The 22,161-nt window shown below is 44.0% G+C and overlaps 2 protein-coding genes across 8 annotated transcripts in view; one reads left to right on the top strand and one right to left on the bottom strand.

Moving 5' to 3' along the window:
- mRpL53 (mitochondrial ribosomal protein L53) overlaps positions 1–6,035 on the top strand; it is a 28,445-nt gene extending 22,410 nt beyond the window's left edge. For both annotated transcript variants that reach the window (XM_037420287.2, XM_037420286.2), the window contains exon 3: positions 5,708–6,035. In XM_037420287.2, coding sequence (XP_037276184.1) covers positions 5,708–5,820 — 113 coding nt within the window. In that variant the 3' untranslated portion in view covers positions 5,821–6,035. The remainder of the gene's footprint in view (positions 1–5,707) is intronic.
- A 5,074-nt stretch (positions 6,036–11,109) lies between these two features.
- The window catches only part of trc (Serine/threonine-protein kinase tricornered), a 212,279-nt gene continuing 201,227 nt past the window's right edge, over positions 11,110–22,161 (bottom strand). For all 6 annotated transcript variants that reach the window (XM_075886289.1, XM_075886290.1, XM_037420293.2 and 3 more), the window contains 2 exons: positions 21,266–21,577; positions 11,110–18,398 (listed from right to left, as the gene is read on the bottom strand). In XM_075886289.1, coding sequence (XP_075742404.1) covers positions 18,265–18,398; positions 21,266–21,577 — 446 coding nt within the window. In that variant the 3' untranslated portion in view covers positions 11,110–18,264. The remainder of the gene's footprint in view (positions 18,399–21,265; positions 21,578–22,161) is intronic.

Raw genomic sequence — 22,161 nt, 5'->3', positions numbered from 1 at the left:
TCGCCTGTAATCACCATCTCTTTGTTCAGTGTGCCAATGCTTGCTTCTTACCCAATTGTTTCCTCTCAATGCTAGCTTTACTAGAACCTCCTACTTGTAGGGTTGCCACCTGTCTGGTTGTAGACTGGCTCGGCTAGTTTTTTGTACAGAGGGCTGGTTGCCGGTCTGCATGGACCGTTATCGGTCATTTTTTAGGGGCGAAGCTCCTTATAACGGCACCCGTTTGTCCCTCGTAGTTGTAGTAGTAGTCGTAGTGTGTAACCAGTCTTACATTTTGACCTCCAAGGTGGTGCTGGTGAGAGATTTCTTCTGTGCGTTGTTGAACAATAAAAAATTCACAGCGTGCGCGTTAAGTAAAAGCCGAATTCTCCTGTCCCTCATTCCCCCTTAGCAGCCATTGGCATGTACATTGAGCACTATCTGACAAAAATGGTTGCTACGCTATACTCGCTGGGCATAACCTTCTTGGTTTTAAAAAGGTTTACCGAGCATTGGGCCGCAGTGCCATGAATACAGTGAACTAGTATATATCATAAACTCGAGGTAGTTAAAGGTGGGAAGTAGACACGAAGCGCAAGCCATAAGAAAGTGTGCGTGTGCCACCTCTCGTTTAGTCCTTGGAATGTCCGCTGGATGGCAGTGCATATGCGGAATATATGATGAAAAGATGCGAGATGGTAATACTTAGAGTGTTGAATAGATGGACAAACGGACACACAGACAGATGCATGGACAAACTCACGGATGGCTGCGCCGACGGATGGATGCATGGACGGACGCAGGGGTGGATGCATGGACGAATGCAGGGACGGATGCACAGATGGACGTGCGGACCCGCGGACGGGCGAATGGACGCACGTTTGGTCACAGACGGACGCATGGACGGACGGTTGGTTCGCCTCACTCTCCATCATTCACTCCGTGGATATGCTGCCATTTTTTTTACAGCAGTAAACGAATTGTCATTCTAATCACGGGTAGTTATATGCCAGCAATTAGACCAGTTGGTTAGCTCAGTGTGCCATTTTGGTTTGTACGTTACATTTATTTGGCTCAAAAAAAGCAAGGATACATTAAATGGCTCTGCATGCCAAAGACTTGACATGGCCTCTATTGTTCAACACTAATTTAATCTCCTGGTCATTAATTCCCCCTCCGCCTTCCTGTTGAAGGGCCGGTTTTTTGTTCGAGAAAAAGTGGCAACCCTACTTACTCGTGCAATTTGTTGTCTTCATGAGCTGTACAAACAGTGGCAACTGGCTTTTGTCTAACGCAGATACACTTCACAGAATTGTGTACGACCGTTTCCTTTCAGCATGTATATTTCCATGATTGCAGAAGGCTCTCATTCAACATTACTGTAGGCTCGTTACTGATTAGAGTTGACTCTTGTTAAATAGAACCTAGAGGGACCAAGGAAATGCGATCTGCTTAGCAGGAATTCCAGATGGTTGCAGTAGTTGGTTACAAAGCCAATCATGGTGTAGGCAGTTCTGTTTAAGCAGTGAATCCCTTTAGTAATTGGCAAAAGGTAGAGCATCTTGAGTGCTGTTAACACTACAACAGCTGGCACATGCAGTAAGAAATGTGCAACAACTCCTTTATTTACTTTCAATTTTAACTTAAAAGTAAAGTACCCTTGAGTGAGATAAATTTATGTCAAGCTTCGTTGTAAAGAAAGTTCAGCAGTTGCAGTTTTCTAGAACTTGTTATGTACTAGGGCTGAAAGTAGGCTAAACAAACTCTCCATTTTTGCTCTGGCAGGAAGTGTTGGACACTGATTATATTAGCATCAGGGTTTAACGATGCAACACACCGCTTAGCTATCTCACAAATTTTCGATGGTTAGTACTGAGCTGGGAGGAGCAAATGTTCGCATTCAAGGCTGTTTTCACAGATTTGTTTTTGATCGTTGCTTGTGGACTTGATCTACTCATGGCTCCACTTATGACAGCTGAGTGACTGATCTGTCACACCTCTCGAGGATTTAGGTTGCATTCCCAGCTACAGAAGTCGTATTTAGATGCAGGATAACGCTAAAACACCCATGTGTTTAGATTTAAGTGCACGTTGAAGAACCTCACTTAGGTACTAGTCAAAATGTATCGGGTGTTCTGCACTTAAAGTGCCTGATAACCATATCATGGTATTGGCCCCTAAAGCCCCAGAACGAAGCTTTTTCTATAATCTATGCTTTTCTCGTTTCTCATACAAAAAGCTTTCCTTCGTCATTTAAAATTGAAAAAAGAAGCGCATTACTCTGACACAGTACATGACCCAGACTTTGGTAACATTTTTTCCTTGTCGTAACTTCTCTCTTAAGTAAAGCGAAATTGGGGGACCCTTAAGCTTCTTATTCAAGAGTTAAAACGCGACAGTGATATCCTGTCCCTAGTGCGCACTTCGCGCACTTCAGCAACTTAGTGCATACTCTTTGTTGTATGATGATGTTCGAGAAGTTTAAGGGGAGATGCGGGTCGAAAAACGCGAGATGTCTTCAAAATTACCGATTTCTTATTTTCGCCTGTTAGATAACATTAGTATCTCCACTGTTCAGGAAAAAAAAAAAAACATGTTGAGACTTAACTGGAAATGCTTTGAAATTGCATCTAAAGAGCACAAGGTGCCTGTTAAAAGGCTAAAAGTGTGCAGTCTTTGAGCACCTTGTCGCCGATTATGCGCCGCCGCTCACCATTGTCGATCGCATTAGGCGAAGCGTCGAGCCTCACTTTTAAAATAAAAACAGTTTCTTGCGCTGATGTGGTGCAAGAAATAATAAAAAGAAGCACACTCTTGTGCATTTTTTGAGCACCGCGACTGGCTTTTATATTACGTGGTACGAATCTAGGCACTGCCATTGGCTGCTGCACGCCTGTATGTGCTGTGAAGCCTACTTGCGGGGTCCATGTCTTATTGAGCAGCGGAGCTGAACAATGCTTCTCTTGTGTATTTATCTTCGTAAAAAGCCATTGCTCGCACGTGAAAGCGGTTGTGGCAGCGGGCTCTGTAGGAATAGGCTATGAGCAGCTGGTCCTATTTAAGGCAAAAGTCATTCACAGCCATCAGCTGGAAAGTTCATGAAGCTGTAGATTGAAGACGCAGTATGGCAGGAAGAGCTTTGTTGCCCTTCAGTGTGCATTGTTTTACCTGTCTGAGGACCAGACGGAGATTATTATAGAGAGGCCTTTCTCTATGCAAATGATTCTGTTGGAAAGCCTTCAATTGGCTTGTCTCGCAAATGATTGGTCTATCTCGAGTGCACAAACTTATTTTTCAATCGCTGTTATGGTTTTTTTAGTTTCCTGGTGTCTTTCCTTTTTTCATGAGTGTGTCACGAGTTTGGTAAATTCATGTTTTAAATATGCTCACAGGCTTTTGATGTCACAGGTTCTCACAACTTCCGAGGTGATGGTCAGCCAGAGAGAATAGACAAGGCGAGAGCATTAAACACGCACATTTTTAATTACAAGTTAATACAAAATGCATTTTATCTCTTCAATAACTACAAACACACAAAATAACAAACACATTATATAGAACCATAACAAAATAAAGCTACAATTTCTGTAGACTACCAACAACAGAAAGCAGTCACTGAAGCGTTACGCTCAACTAACTCGTAGCATTGGGTGTTGATGTGCGATGAGGAGAGGCATTGTGGGGGCACTGGCACTGACTATGGCGTCCAAGTTGGTGATGCCGTCCTTCTCCGGTGAAGAATGCAATATGGAATTGTTGATGATGCTGGGAGGCTCAGAGTTTACTTGTGCGTAGCAGGTGCTGGCACAGCCCAGCATTTCCCAAAAACAGGAACTGGAACTGGCTCAGACGAGGCCTATGGTGTGGTGCCATAGGATGGTGTGCTTGTTGCACAAGCTGATGACACTCCCTGGCCGCTGCCAGATGCCGTGACTCCGATCCGGTTTCTTGAACTCTTCCTCCATCTTCTTCCTCCTTTGCGTTGTGATCCTTTTCACCTGCTAAATATGACACAGATTGGTCGTGCACATGTGATTGAGTAGGTGTGTATATACAGATGTGTGTACGTATGTCATTTTTTAATACTAAAACTCAGAAGTGTCCTTGAGTAAAACTCAACCTTCTACCCACTCCCTCTGTTCCCTTGAGCAGAGCTCTCTCAGCTGCGTAGCGGCTGTTGCTGTAGAAGGGAGTGGAAGGTTGGTTACTTGGTGTCCGTCTTGTCTTGTTGTGGCTGCTGCTGCTGCTGCTTGTAAAGGATGGAGACCAGCGCCTTTCGATACGTTCACCAACCTGACATTATGTACAGGAATTTATATACATATTTACAAGACACTTTCACTGTTGGAACCGTCGCATGTTGCCTCAGCAGCGCCGATAGTGCAGAGCACTCTTTGCTGCGACCAGAACGTCCGTGAGGAAACGGGAGCCAGGTTTTAACCCCTCGGTTTCCCCTCCCGATTCTCCTCATGGCCAACCAAAACAATTCAGTCTGTTTATTGGACAGACAAAACACATTTGTTGCCGTCCTTTCCTCTCAATCTTTTCTTCAAGCACTCGACATCTCAGTCGGAGAGAGAGAGACGAAAGGACCAGCCTGCACACTACGTTCCGCGAACTGTGCGAACGCACACAATGGTGGCACCGTTTTGCTGCAGGCTCATGCCATTACTGTGGGATATGCCGTCCAGGGTGACAGCCGTCCCACGGACTCTAATCCTGATGGATGGGTGTCTATACACTGTCCTCACGTTGCCCGCCGGCAATCTGCTGGCCGGGGACCATCTAGCTGGTTGTTAAAAGTGGCGACCGACCAGGGTCTTCTTACCAAAACGGTAGTCCTTACGCCGGGATTATCGTCTGCCGATAATCAGCTCTTTGGGAAGCGCGCTTTTTTGCGACAAAGAAGACTCACCCCCCCTTCGCCTGAGACGCCAGACCTTACACCTTGTTTCTCCATTTGCTCTTTCTTGAAGGTGTGTGGGATGCCGCGTCAATGGAAGGACGTATCCGAACATGAAACAACAAATGTTCATTGGCGTGGTAGCAGGCGTGCAGCGAGTGTGCCGACGCTGCGCTCGAAGGGTTAGAAAAACGATTCTCTTCAGAGCTTCGCTGCCTGGGTTTATAGCTAGCCAGCAGTGATGACGCGAGCCTTCAGTGGCGCTGCGGTGGTGCTGTCTCTTATTGTACGCGTGTTGCAGCATGTGGCCGAGTCACGCCAGTGTGGATTACCAAGTAGCCCTGTCCGACACCTTGTTGGATTCTTTGGCTGAGGTAACTTTTTATATGTTGTGAATTGGCCACTTTGTGAGGCACTCACCTACCTATGAATGTTTGTTGTGAAATAAAGTTTTTTACAGCAGGCGAATTCTCTCGTGCAGCCGCAAAATTCCAAAACCACTATACGATTATCAGGGATGCCATAGTGGAGGGCTCCAGAAATTTCAAACACATGCAGTTCTATAACATGCACTGCGTACATGGGCCTCCGGCACAAACATTGCTGTAATGAAAGGAGAGAAAACATTAAAGGCTAAGTTCTCTTAATGAAAACCAGCAGATAATAAAGCCATGAAAAGCCTCGTTGTCACTTGTTCATAGATTCATGACACATTGCATTAAGACACATGACAATAAGACAACACGTCTGCTTTTCGGATGTTCTTTATCAGATCACTATCTGTCTCAAAAGCCTAGCACTGAAGGATGCCTGAATGGTATGCAGTGGATGGTCGGCGAGCAGTGGTTCGGTGTGGCCACCTGAGCTGCCTAGAAGTGCTGCAGACCGTGGGCCGGCTCGGAGTAGGGGCTGCTGGCCATGGCCAAGGCAGCCAGTAGTGACCAGCTGACGCCCCAGGCCGAGCTGTTCCTGCGTGCGTACAGCCAGGTGCCTGCGTTCCGGGACCTCTTTGACGAGGAGACCTTCTACATCTTTGCGGCCTTCTTCGTTCTCGCCACCTGCCTCGTGGCTTTCCTGCTGTCGCGCTTCATCACACTGCGCCCCGTCGAATAAATAAAATGTTGCGCTTATGCCAGGTGCAACAATAAAGCGACTCACTATTTGTGCATGCATAAACCAATACGCTCATATTGCCATCAGTGTGAGTCGATGTTAGCCCCTCCCATAGCTAACATGAATGAATGCTACTCGTGTGATTGATGATGCTTGTGGTCATATCATGCCACCAAATACTACTGCCCAAAAGAGGATGCAGGGAGGCATTTGGCAACGCATTAATAACTGCTTGAATGCCACCTCTGTGCATGCATGTTGGAGAGACCAGGTGGAGCAGTGTGGCTGCTTGAGAGCCAATAATGCTCCTTTGCCAGAGCAGAGGAAGAGGGCACACTAGTGCATTATCCAGTAAAACTTCAAACTCGGTTATTTCGAAATCCTGCTTATATAAGTGTGAGTGGGTAATTTGAAGTGGTGGTCAGCATCAGTCTGGTTAAGTTAGGGTGCCATGTGCCGATTCCCGATCCCGATCATGCCACAAATTCGCGGGAACGGAGGCCCTAAGGAGTCTCAAGGCAATGTAGTGTAGCAATACTAGGGTGATTCCACGTAAGGTTGAACAAAGCATGGCTGGTCAACCTCTTCAATTTCTTTCAAAATTTTATATATTGTTGCCTGATGTGTGGAAAGAAGAGATCGCAATTGGTTTTGCTGGAAAAAGATTTTTTCCAAGCACAGTAAATCAATAATGAATAAGAGGTTGAGTGCCACGCTTACCTGCTCGGCTGCTTTTGTCGACTTTGACGATCAATTACACCAAATATATTAAAGCTATGTACCTCGGATTCGTTTAGCTAGATATAGGCTAACTTGCGCTTATGTTCAATTATATTGCAGTTCCCTACGTAGTGTAGATTTTTTAAAATAAAAATTCTCAAATTTGACCTAAAAAACATTATGCCTAGTTTGCAGGCCTTTATTTCAAAAACGGCTTATGACAAAGCGGTGAAAATTCCCCACTACTTTCACAGCATGCTTATTTATAAAACTGCCAAAGCTTATATTAACGCTCAATAAAAAGATATAATCATGCTAACTTCAAGAAAAGAGCATGCAAGGGAAGTTTCTGAAGACGATTAAAACAAAAAACATATTTGACACTTTTTAAACTTTTCCCCTTTATTCTCCTGCACATCAGCTTTCACAATCAATAAAAACATGTTGCATAATGTAGTTCCACTTAGTCACAGCCCATCAAAAAATGCCCTTGCACAAAGATAGGCAATTGTAGATCGGACTTCCTGCCTGCTAAGTATAGAATGCAGGCCTACACTTGAGTTTGCCAAGAGGCAAGCAGCACTGAAGTAGCTGTCGATTGCACTGAGGACGCCGATTCTGAAATGAAAGGACGCCAAATTCGACAGAATTCCTGTGAGCAGAGGAGGCGGCAATTGCCTTAACCATTGTTCACTCTTCCGCTGAGCATATTTTCTCCGATTCTAAAACTGCAATTCATGATTTCATCACACCCAAAATCCACGCTCGAGCTGCTAGAGTTCCTTTAATTATCTCCTCCGCCTTCTTGCCTCATTACCTTCTTCTGGGGACACCCAGGCAACTTGGCCACTCACACCCGTACACGAGCACTCATCAACTGGGCTCAATGCGACCGGCCTTCGCTTTGAGGTGCCAGGGGTCGACTCCTAAGTTACCACGATGTCACGCACTTTTATCGAAACTCTTGTCTAACGTAATCCCAACCACATGAATCTCTTTCCAGAAGTGACCAGGTATTGTGGCGCAGACTCAGCGCGGCCACGTCCAGACTATTTTTATTCTCTCCTTTTTTACGCATGGCGAAACCTCTTTTCTTTGAAACTTGTGTCCTAGCACCAGCAAATGGGAACTTCAATCACATATTTCTGAATTGTGCGAACAAACCCAAGCCCCCATGGCAAGGGTGACAACACCAGGACCGATGGGAGGCTGCTCTGCACAGCTCGCAACCGGGGTTACAGATTTGAACAGTGAGCCCATTGTCAACGTGCTTCCAGACAACATAGACAACACTCTGAGTGACGACACGGGCTGTGCAAATGCCGGACAGCTCAATGTGCAGCACGTTGGCTGTACGAGGGAATAGTCCTGAAAGTGGAGTCATTACTTTTCCGATTCAGCGGCAAATGTGGGCATCAATTGCTGACAGAGCAGCCCCAGTGTTGACGAGGGCTAGCGTTCGTATTCCCCCTCTAGCAACTTCAAAAATGTCTCACATTTCATTGGAACTGCAGTTCCTGCCACCTTAACTGCACTGAATAACTACAGCGGGGTTGGCGTGGCACATACGTGACCCATGGTGGTCGCACATTGTTGGAGGCGTTCGGTACCCCAAAGCGACAGTAATGTGCCACATGTCCAGCAAAGTCACGATAAAAACAAATAGGATAGTTGTCTTCCGTGTGCTAAGGGCCGTCAGCTCGTGTGTACTGTACGAATGGTCGAGCGAGTCAAGACACCGGCGGGATGCATACAAGGGCGACGTAGGCTGTAACTTAGCAGCACAGGCCTCGAAGCAGCTTTTGCGTACCTCAGGGGAGCAGTATTTGGAGACTAATAAAGACAAGGTGGTACTTCGTCAGCTACCTGGTTCCTGATGATGTTCTGGAGAGCGGGCACCAATGGAGAACTCTACCTGCTGTGAATACGTGGCATCAGTGATAGCTGACGACCGACTTCTTCTCGAACAAAATCTTTAATCTGTAGCAGCAGGAAGTTATCAAGAACAATAGCCAGACCGGACATTGAGGTCGTGGGTGGCTGCTCGTTGTTAGTGCAGTTCATAGAAACTTTGACAAAGTAACTACTTCTTAGTTACTTCCTAGTTAAGCCCTAGTAACTACTTTAGACTGTTGATGGGCGCATCGCCAACAGCCTCTAGGAAGCATCGTCTTCAATTGCTTCCAAGATATGCCCGATCTACTTGGCATCAATCATTGCAACATCAATGTGGGTGCATAGATCAAAAATGTTTTTTATGCAGATTATGAAATTTTCACTCCTCAATTTCAAACGGCCATGCAAATGTTGCTCGGCTTGAAGATTGCAAGCGCCACCAAATAAAATATCTCCGTCACATGAGTTTCGAAGGCAGCCCATGTTGCACGGTCACATTGGTAGTTTCAATGCCACACTCGCCACTCAATTGAAATGACAGGTAACTCAGCTTCCCAGTGTCGTTTCAATGGTTGATCACGATCACCCATTCGTGATCAGTGAGCCAGACTTCCCTCTTCTGTACCGCTCAAGATGGGCAGGTCACGTTGACAAAATAGGCTAGGGCAGAGCACTGTTGTCACCATGGCACTGGGTTGTTATTGCAGTGGTTTCTTTTCCGGCATTGTGGAGGTCAGTGTGAGCTTCCGGTTGTATAGTTGCAGATAATTGTACTCAGCAGTTCCACCAGTTTGAGGATTCTACGATAATGATCCTAGCAGCAGCAGGCAGGGCATCGTCAGAGTGCAAACTGTCTGTGTGTGCCAGTCGACCGTGATGGACCTCCATGCTTGCCGATTGTTTTTCCACACAGGCACAATTTGTTGTTAGGTGCAAGTTTGTCATTAGTTTTAATTAGCATGTGAATTAGTATTTCATTATCTTGTGGTCAGTCATGTTTCATTCTGATATAAAAAGAATAAAAGCACAAGCTACAAATTCGTGTGCAATCAGTTTTTGGTAATATTCATTTAGAGAAAAGAAAAGCGATACTTTTGATGTTGGTTCTGGAACACAGCAGGTTGAACGACTTATCATTGTGCCTTCACCCATAGACGATAGTTTTGGCGCGAGAACAAAATGATGACACAGAGACAAGAAGGACACGAAGGACCTTCTTGTCTCTGTGTCAGCAAATGTTCAGGGGCTGCACTTCACCACCTTATTTGTTTAGGCTTACTATTTCAAACCGGGTCACAAAGGAGTTTCTTCGTTCTTTTAAAACCATTCCAAAACAGTAATGAACAAAACCACAAGTGCGATTCCCTGCCTACAAGTACGAAGACTAGGCAAATCTGTGTACTACCCGTCATTCCCATGGTCGCTGAACAATCACAGTGCTAGATAGAGTCCCCTCTAGCTAATTTTAGAAAACTCTATGCCTTCACTGAAGTGATCAGTCACACGCAGCACACTGTGATTAAAGGATCTCTGACAGGGAAAGTTTAGCTTGCAAGTTTTCTGCAGTAATTTTTAGCTTGCATCTGGTAATGCCAAAGTTATATTGTAAATTATTTTAATGCATTGCATAATTAAAGTTAGCAGTGTTAATTCAGAACGACTTTGCATAATTTCAAAATGCCCGCCTGAATAATATACGAAACTAACGCCCCACAGCAGAGCAGTGCCCGAGACTACGTGCACTCAAGCTTTGGTGACGCTGACACGGGCCGTTTTCAAACAGGGAGACTTGCGGGTGTTAAAGAATGAAACGATGTGGGCACTCTGAGCATGTCCTTCTGGGAAAAAAAGAAAAGAATTCCTGGCCTGAGTGGCCTAAACAACTGCGAGAACTAACAAACAGCAGAGAGAGAGGGGTGACGAACAATAGTCTTCGCTGGGTGCCAGTCGAGGTATTGTGTGCGCCCCTTGAGAGCTCTGCAAAGTCACAAGGGGACCGACCCGCTGTCTACATCGAACCACGAAAAATGTTGATTGCACCTGAATACTCAGAGGAGCACGTACCCTTACTTTAAAACCAAATTAAAATATCTTCTAGCCAACACTTGCCACTAATAATTGCTCAAAGGTGGCCCCACATGCAGGACTATCAAACAACAGAAGCATCTCGAGTTCCCAAATTTGGCATCAGGGGTCCTTTAAGGCATATCGACTATGGAGTTCATTCTATGTGTCTGGCTCTCTTCTTTTGACCTCGAGTTGATGCAACTATTAGCACACACAAGTTTCATACACAACTGCAGAAAGGGATATAATTGTCATTTTGTGCACCTCCCTCATAAACACTTCTCCCCCCCCCTCCCCCCCACACAGAGTTGCCTAAGCGGGAGAGTGGGGGGTGCTTGCAAAGTAGTTCTGTGTTTGGCAGCTTCTGGGTGTGTATAGGAGCTTTCAAGCAGAATTTTCACATTTACCAAGGTAGTAAGAGATGAATGGGCTATGCATTTCAATAATCATCTTTATTGTCTGTAGTATATTTATTTTATTTTTTCATCCTAGACCACAATGAGGCGTTGCGGTTACAATGATTTTTTTAAAAATCAGCTGTTCCTGTTGGCTTCAAGACAACCAGCAATACAGAGAAAAAAAAATAACAAAAAGTTGCAATCTAAGCAGCTGAAAAAAAAAAAAAAACATGGTACTCCAGCAAACCAGTTGCACAAACTGCAGGTTTGGATGAAAGGATGTACCAGAAAAACAATACCCTTCAAGACAGTGGAGTGCTGTACAAAAAGCTAAGAGAGAACAAAAAAAAAAGAAGGAAGCAAGAGAGGTTTTATATATTGCAGTTTAAAAATGAGCAGCAAGTGTAACAGTCGATGTGCTACGTGAAAATTCATAACACCAAAAACATGAGTGCAATTAAAACTTAGCCATGGGAAACAGCTGGCAATGCTCGAACGCGCTAAGACTGGTACAACTCGGCCAAAGGAAAAATGTACATCATTGATGCTGCTCAGCTAAGTTCTCCTAGAGGTTTGCGAAAACCAATGCAGCAAGTACTGCACGGTCCGCTCTCTGTGAGATACTTACACGCATATGAAATACATGTACTAGTAGCATGAAACACTACACATGTGCTGCAGAAGCTCTACTGCACTGAATTAACACTTTGCAATGAGAGAGTACCTCTGCATTTTTTCTAGAGGCCCCAGAGGTCTCGCACCTTTCGACAGGACAGGAATTATGAAAAAGTGCTGTTGCCAATTCAAAGTCGAAAGGTCATCAATTTCTGTGTCTCTGCAATGCCCCCAGGGTAAGATGGGAGCCAAGCTTACTGTGCAGTACTGTACTGTATTGCTCATTAGGGAGAAAGACGAGACAGCATTGAAGAAAACTGAAACAAAAATATATATGTATATAGGTATACCTAAACGTAATGCACAGTCTCAGAGGAAAAAAAAAAGATTCATATAAAGGAGTCACACAACAATCAATAAATAATTTTACCACACGGAAAAAAACACATGTGTTGACTACAAACACAATTTTTACAGTAGGGCTACAAAAGAAAATATGTACAGCTTTTTTACAGGTAGAGTGACAGTCTTCAACAGTCCTAAACTTTGGTTAAACGAAGGAATATTTGACAATAGCCGGGGTGTTGTACATGAAAACAGCTGCCTACTACCAATTATTTTTGGCCAGAACTTGAAGGCCTGCCTTTTGAATGGGCTTGCAAAGAGCGTTTGCAGGTGCCAAAGTATGCATGAATGAGAGTGCCTGTTATGTACACAACTGCTGTTGCCCAAAGTGCAGCACAGTGAAGCGGGCTAATTAGTTGACACTGGTCCATTTTCTTGCAGAACGACAAACGATGAGGGTAAAGCTCAGCTACACACACAACAAGACACAGCGCCACCTGCCGATTGAAACTTTGTTTAAGACATGTGCAACTCAAAAACTTCTGCTCATGACATACGTGCATGTTTGAACGCTCGCTCAACTTTTTCATATTTAATTTCTGCAAGCACATATGTCACATTGAAGTGAGTCCTTCTTTATAAGAACACATTATTTGAATAAAAATTTCGGTTGACTGTCAGCCCGGTATTGTGTCGTTCGCATGTCTCAGAATGTTTCTCATTCCTATTGCACTGCAGAAAAACTAACAGCTACATGTTTTCGTGACCCAGTTTACTGCAAGGTCCTGAGACAAGACATTAATTTCACATCTGCAAGTGCAGTTGTGCCGTGTTGTGGACAAAGGTGTCTGCAGAGGCTTTTACTTTGGTTTGCGATCACTATAAATACTCCCAATTTACTCTGGCTGGAGGAGACAAGCGATGCATGCAATTACGCTCCTGAAATTGCACTTTGTATGTATGTATGTACGTACACTTTGATTGCACAAAAAGAGGAAACTATTTACCAAAGTTGTGTGCAGCAACTGGCACTCCTATGCACCATTCAGAAAGTGCCCAGCAAGCACCTCAAATGAGGCCACCTGCACAGTAATCAATTCGAGCAAAAGCCATTCTGTAGTGACAGAGCAGCTAGGAGCGTTAAGAGAGATGACACAATCAAGAGTTATTTAAGAATGCCATTCAATTGCCAGTGCAGCACCAGGACAGTTGGGGAAACTTGCACTGATGTCGGGAAATCAGCATTCAGACACAATAAAGATTTCAAACGAGGCCTGTTTGTTTGTTTGCACTGTGCTTTACAAAGACTATCTGCACGTTCATTTTTTTCTTTGGCTCACTGCAAATAGTAGTGTCAATGCTTAGCAGAATCTATCTTTTGCAAAGACCTAGGGGCCACTTAACAGAAATGCACTGCATAAGATTAACACAGCCAAAGTACAAGCATGAAAAGTTGCAAGCATTGCAGGCTTAAACATTAGACGAACAAACATTGCCAAGACCAGCACTGTACTTCTGTGCCCATAGTGATACTAAACAAATGGCATTGCTCCGAAGCTGCTGAATAAAAAATGCAACCACACCAAGCTTGCCTCAATTCCATTTTGTGGAACCCAAGATCAAACAGTTCTAGAGAAGAAGCAGCTTGTATTGTTTGCGAAATACTATCACATCTCGCACTATGTAGGCAACGTTGGGCAAGCTAGACACACTGCCTACTTACGCTTGCAAGCTGTACGTGCGACGAAATGCAAAACCATCATCGCGATGCAGTTTAATACAACTTCACACAGAAAAAGTGGCTAAAGTGGTTGCTTGGGCATGTTGGTAAGACATAGTGGAAAAGAAACAGCGCGAAAAACGAGAGACCAGACAAAGAAGTACACATACAGAGCGCTGTATGTGTACTTTGTCTGGTCTCTTGTTTTTCACAGTTTTTTTTAACTATTTCACACAGAAATGCAGCATATGAATAAATCGGGGAAAATTTTCTGTAGCTTGGTTCTATTGGTTCCCTCATCATCTGCCCCACACAACCCGGTGTTAAAAAAAAAAAAAAGGAATACTGCACGAGAAGAGATGGCTGTGGAACAAAATCCTGCCCAGTCCATTACAGAGAGATTCGTGGAGTGACGCTTGTGTTGTTTTCAAAGCGAACTGCCTGTTTTGCATACATACTGGAACCATTCATTATATAGTATAGTAGGAAGCTTTAGGTTCTACCATAACACAAAGACACTATGCAGCCTACAACCTCATAAGCACTTTGGTTCTTTCGTGCACCCAGTGGCTACTGTATTTTGCACAATAAGCTAAATCTAAAACTCCCCATTATGTGACTGGGCTTCACTGCATGCATTAGAGCTTCATGAAGACGTGAATGACCAATTCATCAAGAAGTGTACTCAGCGAGAGGACCACATTTTAAATGGTACGGCACACAGCAAGCGCTTCTTGCCCTGGCAATGTCAAACCAAGAAAACTTGACAACATGCTTCCAGCAACATCTACTGAACCACCACACCAACCTAAAACACACTTTGGCTTGAGTCTGAGAAGGAAAAAATAAAAGCGTGCTTGCTTATGACTTGTAACCCCTTATTTGCAGTGCCACAAATGCATGGTGCTAATAATGATGAGACAGTCGAGATCATGTGAATCAATAATGACTGCTAAGAGTAGTTTTTCCAAGTTGACAAGTATGCTTGTCTGAAACACAGGCCTAACTTCACTCTGGCCCTTTCCAAAGAGACTGTATACAAACGGCCGCAAACGTGACGTTGACAGAAGCGCTGTGATTACGTAGCAGTGCACACTCCTCTGCGTGCAGTGATAATGGCACCATTGGATAAAAGCTTAGCACGGTGCTACAACTTAGATGCACTGATGCTGATGCCTTAAAAAGTATGATGGATATTGTTTTGAGTAAGCGCCAGAGTAGTTTTTAGTCTAACCTGTCACATTTTCCCCAGACACTTACAAGCGAAATTAAAAGTGCTTCGGTGCATAATTTCCCTAAACAAATATTCTACTAAAGCAAACGCAAGTTTTCCAGAAATTACAAGTTTCCTGCATGTCATTGTTTTGTCAAGTTGAGTTTCTCTAGATTCATGAATACTACCAAGATTGTATTTAAAATGTGAATTGGTTAAAGTAAAGAATAACTTAAAAACTACATCGAGAGCGTTGTTTACAGTCCCCCACTTAACACTGCATAACTGCATGTCATTGTTCCCTAAAGCCACATGCTCAATATAACTATAAATCTCACAAAAGAAGAAATAATTTTAAACAGCATATCTTTGCCGCATAGACAAGCTTCCACTTTAAATTGCAGTTTTTGGCAACTTCTTGAGTTTGGACACCATTTCTTTGCGACATTCGATAGTTGAATGTGCATGAAATGTTCCACACATATTTCTTAACACTTTAAGAGTGCAGTAACTTTCATTAGGTTTTGACAGCTCATATATGATTAGGATGATTATTATAAATTTCAAGTAAGCAATCATTAGCATCTCAACAATTTAAGACTTTTTAGATTTAACTTATCCCATTAATTAAAACATTTTGTACACACTTCCTAGAAACTTTTCATCATTTCACAGTTACCGTTCAGGAATTTATTAGGCATTAGTGGCTTCTAATTAGTACGGTACATTAGAGAGAAAAAAAGTGGGTCTAAAAAGAGCTACATTTCACACATTGTCATGATGGAGAATGAAAACTATGCAACCGAATATCAAATAGAGCAGATATTTGAAATCAGCCTAAAAAGCCATATATAGTAGATGCCGAAAATTTCAGTGTTAATGGCTACGTACTTAAGGAAATCTTTTTCCTAGTAGCTTCCCCCAAAACAAGATAACATACTCTTCTGTCTGCTTCCTAACCACGTGGAACGTCCTTGACTATCCTTAGTCAAGTCGATGCAGATGTTTACATCTCACTTCAATCCAAAACTTGCACAAGAAATATGAGGTAAGAACATATTGGTTCATTAGATGTTGCTCACTAATATGACTCAAACGATACCTGGCAGAAACTAACTCCACCAAAAAAAAGGAGTAAGAAATGCTGCTGCATACAATGATATTGACAATTTGCAAACACAGCTGTTAACTAAAATGCTGGCAGCACACAACGATGATTATGTGTCATCTTTCAATCTACAATATCCCACTACACTCGCAAATGGGCCAGCAAGCATTCTCATACCAGGTGAGTGCAAAGCCACAAATTTTAACTGGGCTGCACAACGCCTATAATAAATGTCAAGATTTGGGCAAGTGGGTTCATTTTGACAAAAGAGCGCGTCACTGGATGAAGGAGGGGAGATGCCCTACACTCACAAGTGAAGTTTACAGTTATACATGACACTAACACCACACTGTGGGCGATGCAGAGTCGTATAGACGAGCAGACTTACGTAGCAACCACCCATTAATTCAAGCCTACATAAGTCATTCTTTCATCCCACAGAGCCGGGTTTATCAGCCCAATTTTTACTCTTCTTTGTGATACAAAAGGCTTCAACCACCTCACGTGATGTCCCATTCTCGTGTGTAAATAATACGAGTGTCACACGGTCACTTTCGATCGCAAGTGGGCTTCATACCAAACAAATTCACAGCTGCAACTGGCTCCCTTACAAAAGCTGCAGAAGGGAGCAAATCACGGTTGACCATGACTGGGCTTAATTGCGGTCAGTTCTGCAACACGCAACACTATCGTAAGACCTCGACAACCAATGGTGGATAATCCATGGGCTGCCTCGAGTCTTTTAATGTGGGAGAAGAATTGCCTCTTGATGCTGCGGAGGCAAGATTTGGCGAGAGTGGCTTTCCCAACAATTTACAAATGGCCACACTCAAGGCCAAACAGATTGATCTGGGCGCATAGCTTCAACAAATGTGCTCTGCCGGACATTTTAGTTTTACAATCAAGGAACTGGATTTCAGTGTGCCTTAAGAGTTTGTCGGTGAAGGTTGCAGGACTTTGCATGCTTGAAAACCTCGAGGCAATGTAAGAAGTGATGCAGACTAATGCTTGACAAACTGTTGTTGAGAATAGGGTTATGCAAAGTTTGCTGTCCCCAAAGCTTTATTGCACACAAGGATCGGACTGCACACAAGGATCGGACTACACGTCAAGTGGTTGAAGGCTTCGATATTGGAAGGAGGGGCAAAGGCTGTGTCAGTCATCCCACCCCTTGGCACTGTTTGACAAAGTAGTTAGATGGTTGTTGCCACCAACGTCTATGCTACTGGACCGTGCATTGCCTACCACATGTTACTATCATGCATATCTCTCATAGGTTTTTCAAATGAACTTCAATTGTAAATTCAGCACATGTCCTGTGCACTCTTGTCCTTTGTCTAGTAGCCTGCTGTTTCACCAAATGGTCTGCTAGGATACCTACAATGAACAACGCAGCAGCTGCATAGTATACAACTTTATTTGCATCTGTCTCTTAAATTAGAACTGCTATCTAATAAATCATATGCAACCAACCAGCCTGCCGGTGCCTCACAAGCAGCTTGAAAGACGTGGCACAAGGTTACAAACAGAGAGGGCACTAGTGTACAACTTGGCATCCATTCTTTATTTTTTTTTCTTTTCATATGTAATCTTGCCTTTCAAGTAGTTACACATTAGGTGGTCCAGCATAGCAAGTGTATTGCTGTAAAGCATGTTTGCTGCCAGCGTTTTATTGCACTGCACAACAGGCAAATGAACATGGCCATGTGCCTCGCTCACACTACTCCTGCCCAACAACTGCCAGCAACAAGCGCAGGTTGAGTAGAGGTGAACCCACTGGTCACCATAACAACTCTCTTCAAAAACTACTGGCCAAGTCAGCACTCAACAGGTTTGCTTAAAATGAGGACTATGTTCTACAATCCAGCCAAGTCAAGAGATCATGTACCATGCCAGAATGAATGACAGCCACTGTGTCCAGGCATTTCCTTTCCAGTGTCTCACTGTCCCTAACTAAACATCTTACTCTCTTCAGCCTTCATGGTTGAAAGCCTCAACACGTCTTCTCTCAATACCTTCCAAGACCAGACACACACACGCATACGGGCACACTCTCAGTGCCTTCTCATGGGGATGGCACACACTGTCTGTGTCGCAATTCTTCAGGTATCACCAGTGGCAAGAAACGTGCCAGCGAAGCACCGCCAACTGTCTGCACGCACTTTGCTCAATCTGCTGCCCTCCCAGTCAGCACTTCTTGGGAGGCTTGACGCCCCGCTGTGTGAGTCCTTCGAAGCGCTTGAAGGTGTAGTTGATGAAGACCCAATCCTTGTAGCCGGCCTCCGTGTGCTCCTTGCTCGGGGTCACAGGCGGGGCACAGGCTGCATGCAAAAGTACGGGGCAACAGTGACGCATGGTTATTGCATTACTAAAAAGTTACCAGAGTGCAGTCATGATACGTTGGCATTTACAGAATGTTCCTTGTGCAAAGAGACCCTCTCAACCCTTCGAGCCACCTGCTGGCACCTAAGCAGCTAACTCGGTTCTTTGCGGGATGCTGTCTGCTCACTTTATTTATTTATACACACCGCAGGCCACATTCGGGCCTAAGCAGGAGTGGTGACAAAAAAGTAGATGTGGATGAGTGGCATAAATAGACACATGGTCGATCAAAATAAAAAGTAAAAAATGTAAAAAGTGCTAGACATATAGCGTTGCTTTCCGTATACACATAAGTTTGAAAGGATTCAAAGTAAATTACACAACATTGGATTGGGAACACTTTACACACCAAAGTTAATTTTATCAATAATATTAACAAAGGAGTCTGTTGAGGCAGCAGAAACCACATTTTCAGGTAATTTATTCCAACAGTCGATGGCAGCTGGAAATAATGAATACTTGTGCGAGTTTATGAGGCTTATACATTGTCTCACCATTTTACTGTCACCCATTTGAGAGGAATGTCTAGTCAGACAATGCAAGTATCTAGAGCGATTTATTCTGAAGTGACCATGATAGAGATGATAGAGAAACTTTAACATCGATATTAGTCTACGATGACCTAGCATCTGTAGTCTACGGTGACCCGCTGCTATTACTGATCCAAGTTGCCATGTTTGAATAAACCTTTTTTAAGCACATTAGTGCCACCAACGAGCGGCCAAGCTCTTGTGGGAAAAGCTGGTACGCCACAGCAGCCGCCGCGACGAGTGCACGGGCCTCACGTTTCAACTTTCCGTTTACACCGCGCCAGCGCTTCTTAGATCAAATGTACTCGGCAAGGTCTGATATATCACTGCACGATTCACTCCCAAACTTCAGTGTTTGGTATGACCTGTCTACGATTTGCACTTGTCCACCTGTTCAACCAGCTCAGAAGCGTCAGTTGATTATAATTATCCTTTAGCGTCAGTCCCCCTTTTGCATAAATAAAAAGTAGTACAACTTGGTTGCCTAAAAAGTGCAAGCACTGCCCCTAAATTCACGGATGCATTAGGAATCAATGTCCTTTGATGCTATTTACGAATAAATTGTGTGGTTCTGGTATATTCAAAGAGTGCTTTAGAAATAAGCGCAATTTCGTGAAATAAAATGCATAGACCACTGCACGTTGCTCGCAGCATATGCGTCTACCAATTTCCCTTGGTACTGTAACTGCAGGTTGAAATAAAGCGTACAGACCAAAAAGAAAGAAGTAGGACCAGGAAAGAAATATGCACACTGGAAACCCTCACTGACAAATGAAAGGTTATCACACCTGTTAACAAACATATTTAAGAAAATGGGGGCGTCACAAAGAAGTACAGAAAGACTAACAACCGAGGCACGTGTTAACCATTGATCAATAAGGTTGTGTTGTAGTGATAGTGAAGGTTAATTGACTTAAACAAGGAGTGGTGTTCCTTAAGATACGTCCCTGAGATTTCTTGTGTGGTCTGGTTAGGGTGACTGCGCAAGATTACCAGGCCTTCAAAGGTGAAATGGCATGACTGAAAATGGGAGGAACAATGAGATGGCTTCATTCAATGAACTTTGATGCTCTCTGAGGCATGTGCTGATACATCAATCAGTCTGAACGATGTATATATGTGAACACAAGAGAAATTCGGTTAGCAACTTTTGCACAATTCAAAGAACAATTGACATGCCTCTTATAGTCTTTTTTTCTGCCCACTACAGACCCGTGAGACCTTTTGCACTTTAGGGAAGAAATGTTACTAAGCATAAAATGCTGAAAACAGAACGCTCACTTCGTATTGTTTCCCAATTTCCTTTCACACTCTGCAGAATGTATGCATGGAACAACTGCAATATTCCTAGTTTCTTCACAGGTGAAGGTCGTCTGAATTAATCTTTGTTTCCAGTGCAAATGAGCTGTTCACAAACCGATACAATATGATACAGGTACGACACCGCGTCGTCTTGCAGCTGGAAACTGTTGGTCATGTGATATGCCCAAGTTTTTTTTTTCTTTTCACCGAAGGTAAGTACGACAGCATTATTCCTCGTTGAACAATATTTTAATGCACGGACGCGAAATTCAATAGTGGTCTCATTCAAATATACTGCCAGCAAATTTGCTCCGCAGAGACACTTAAGCATGTTATAAGAAACCGCAAATTATCAGAGCAAGGTATCTCGCACGTGAATTCTAGTTCCATCCCTTTGTCAGAATGTGCTTTCTTTTCCTTTCTGTCAGCACGTGACTTGTCCATAAAAAGTTTGAAGAATTCTATAGATATAACACTTCTCTGCAGTCTTGTGTTAATGGTCCAATCAAATCAAGATGGTATTAAAAGCCATGGCCCTTTATGAGCAGTTCATAGATAACAATGAATTCAGTGTTCCAGCTCACATTCCTCCAGATAGCATGTTTTGACCACAATGTATCGGTACGCAACAACTCGTATGCCACTCATCATCTACATTCGATGTACACCCGTCCAGTGATACCTACACTGACTGCGTTATTCCTTTTACATTTCACGCGTAGATATACATGCAGGTGTGTTCGGACCCGATTCAACAAGCGGTGGTATGTTCTTTTCGTTTTGTGCAGCGCCAATGAACAGCGGGCGGAGGAAGAGCCGGTTATCTCGGCGTACCAACTTTTCTTATAGTGCTCCGCGCGCCCGCAAGACGTTGTGGAATTGCTTGAAAAAGGTCTTTTGGACCAAACATGTATCACTATGCCCAGCGTGGACAATCTAAGTATTAAACGAGAGGCACAAAGTGCACAACTTACGGATCTTGAGGTCAACGTCGGGGAACTCGTCGAAGTTTGAGGTGTCGTCGATACTCTTGACCTCCATGGGAATGGCTGCAGGCCGCTCGCGGATGTGCTCCCAGTCAACACCACGGAAAAAGGGCTGCGCCTGTATCTGCGCCAAGCCGCCGTGGGCACCAACACGGCGCTCTGCCTCCGAGCAGAAGCCCTGGATCAGCGCCCGGGCATCCTCTGAAATAGGCACTTCGGCCGGAAAGACCAGCGTCTCGCGCCACGACATCACCTTGCGGTACGTCTCCTGGGGGGTCTCCGAGCAGAAGGGTGGATAGCCTGCAGTGATTACGGCCCCACCTCTGGAGACTTCGCAACCATCATTTATGTCACCTCAAAGGGCAAAAAGGTATCTACACAGGTGTTTTACAAATCAATTTTACTGCCCACCCCACAATTACAGGACAGATTGTGTGTGTGATGTCATTCATGCTAAAGTGACAGAAGCGAAGTGCCCACAAGGCAACAATTGTGCGTGTTTGGCGAGCATTTCACTGGTTTGGTCTGGGACCTGCACTTCCCAGTAGGGGGGGGGGGTCACGCAATGAGTGGCGTTGCGTTGTGGGCTGCACACAGTTCCCTGTATCCCCACCATAAAGGTCCCCAAACACTCGCAGCTAACACTCGCAGCTAACACTTACCCTTTGTCCCGACATTCGAGAGTTTTAGCTAAATACAACAATTATATATCAAACTCGAATGCATATAAAAATTTCGGGATAAGTATGGAGCTGGTGCACATGTATATCGATCGCCCACACAATACAGTCGAACCCAGCTACAACAAAACTGACGGGGCGTGGAAAAAATTTCGTTGTAGTGAAATAGAAAAAATATAGCTGATCTGAGCTAGCAAAACAAGA

Source organism: Rhipicephalus microplus, chromosome 2 (genome assembly GCF_043290135.1).
Source record: "Rhipicephalus microplus isolate Deutch F79 chromosome 2, USDA_Rmic, whole genome shotgun sequence".
Lineage (NCBI taxonomy): Eukaryota > Metazoa > Arthropoda > Arachnida > Ixodida > Ixodidae > Rhipicephalus > Rhipicephalus microplus.
The sequence above is the reverse complement of the archived record's forward strand: the minus strand, read 5'-3'. Positions and strand labels throughout refer to the sequence as shown.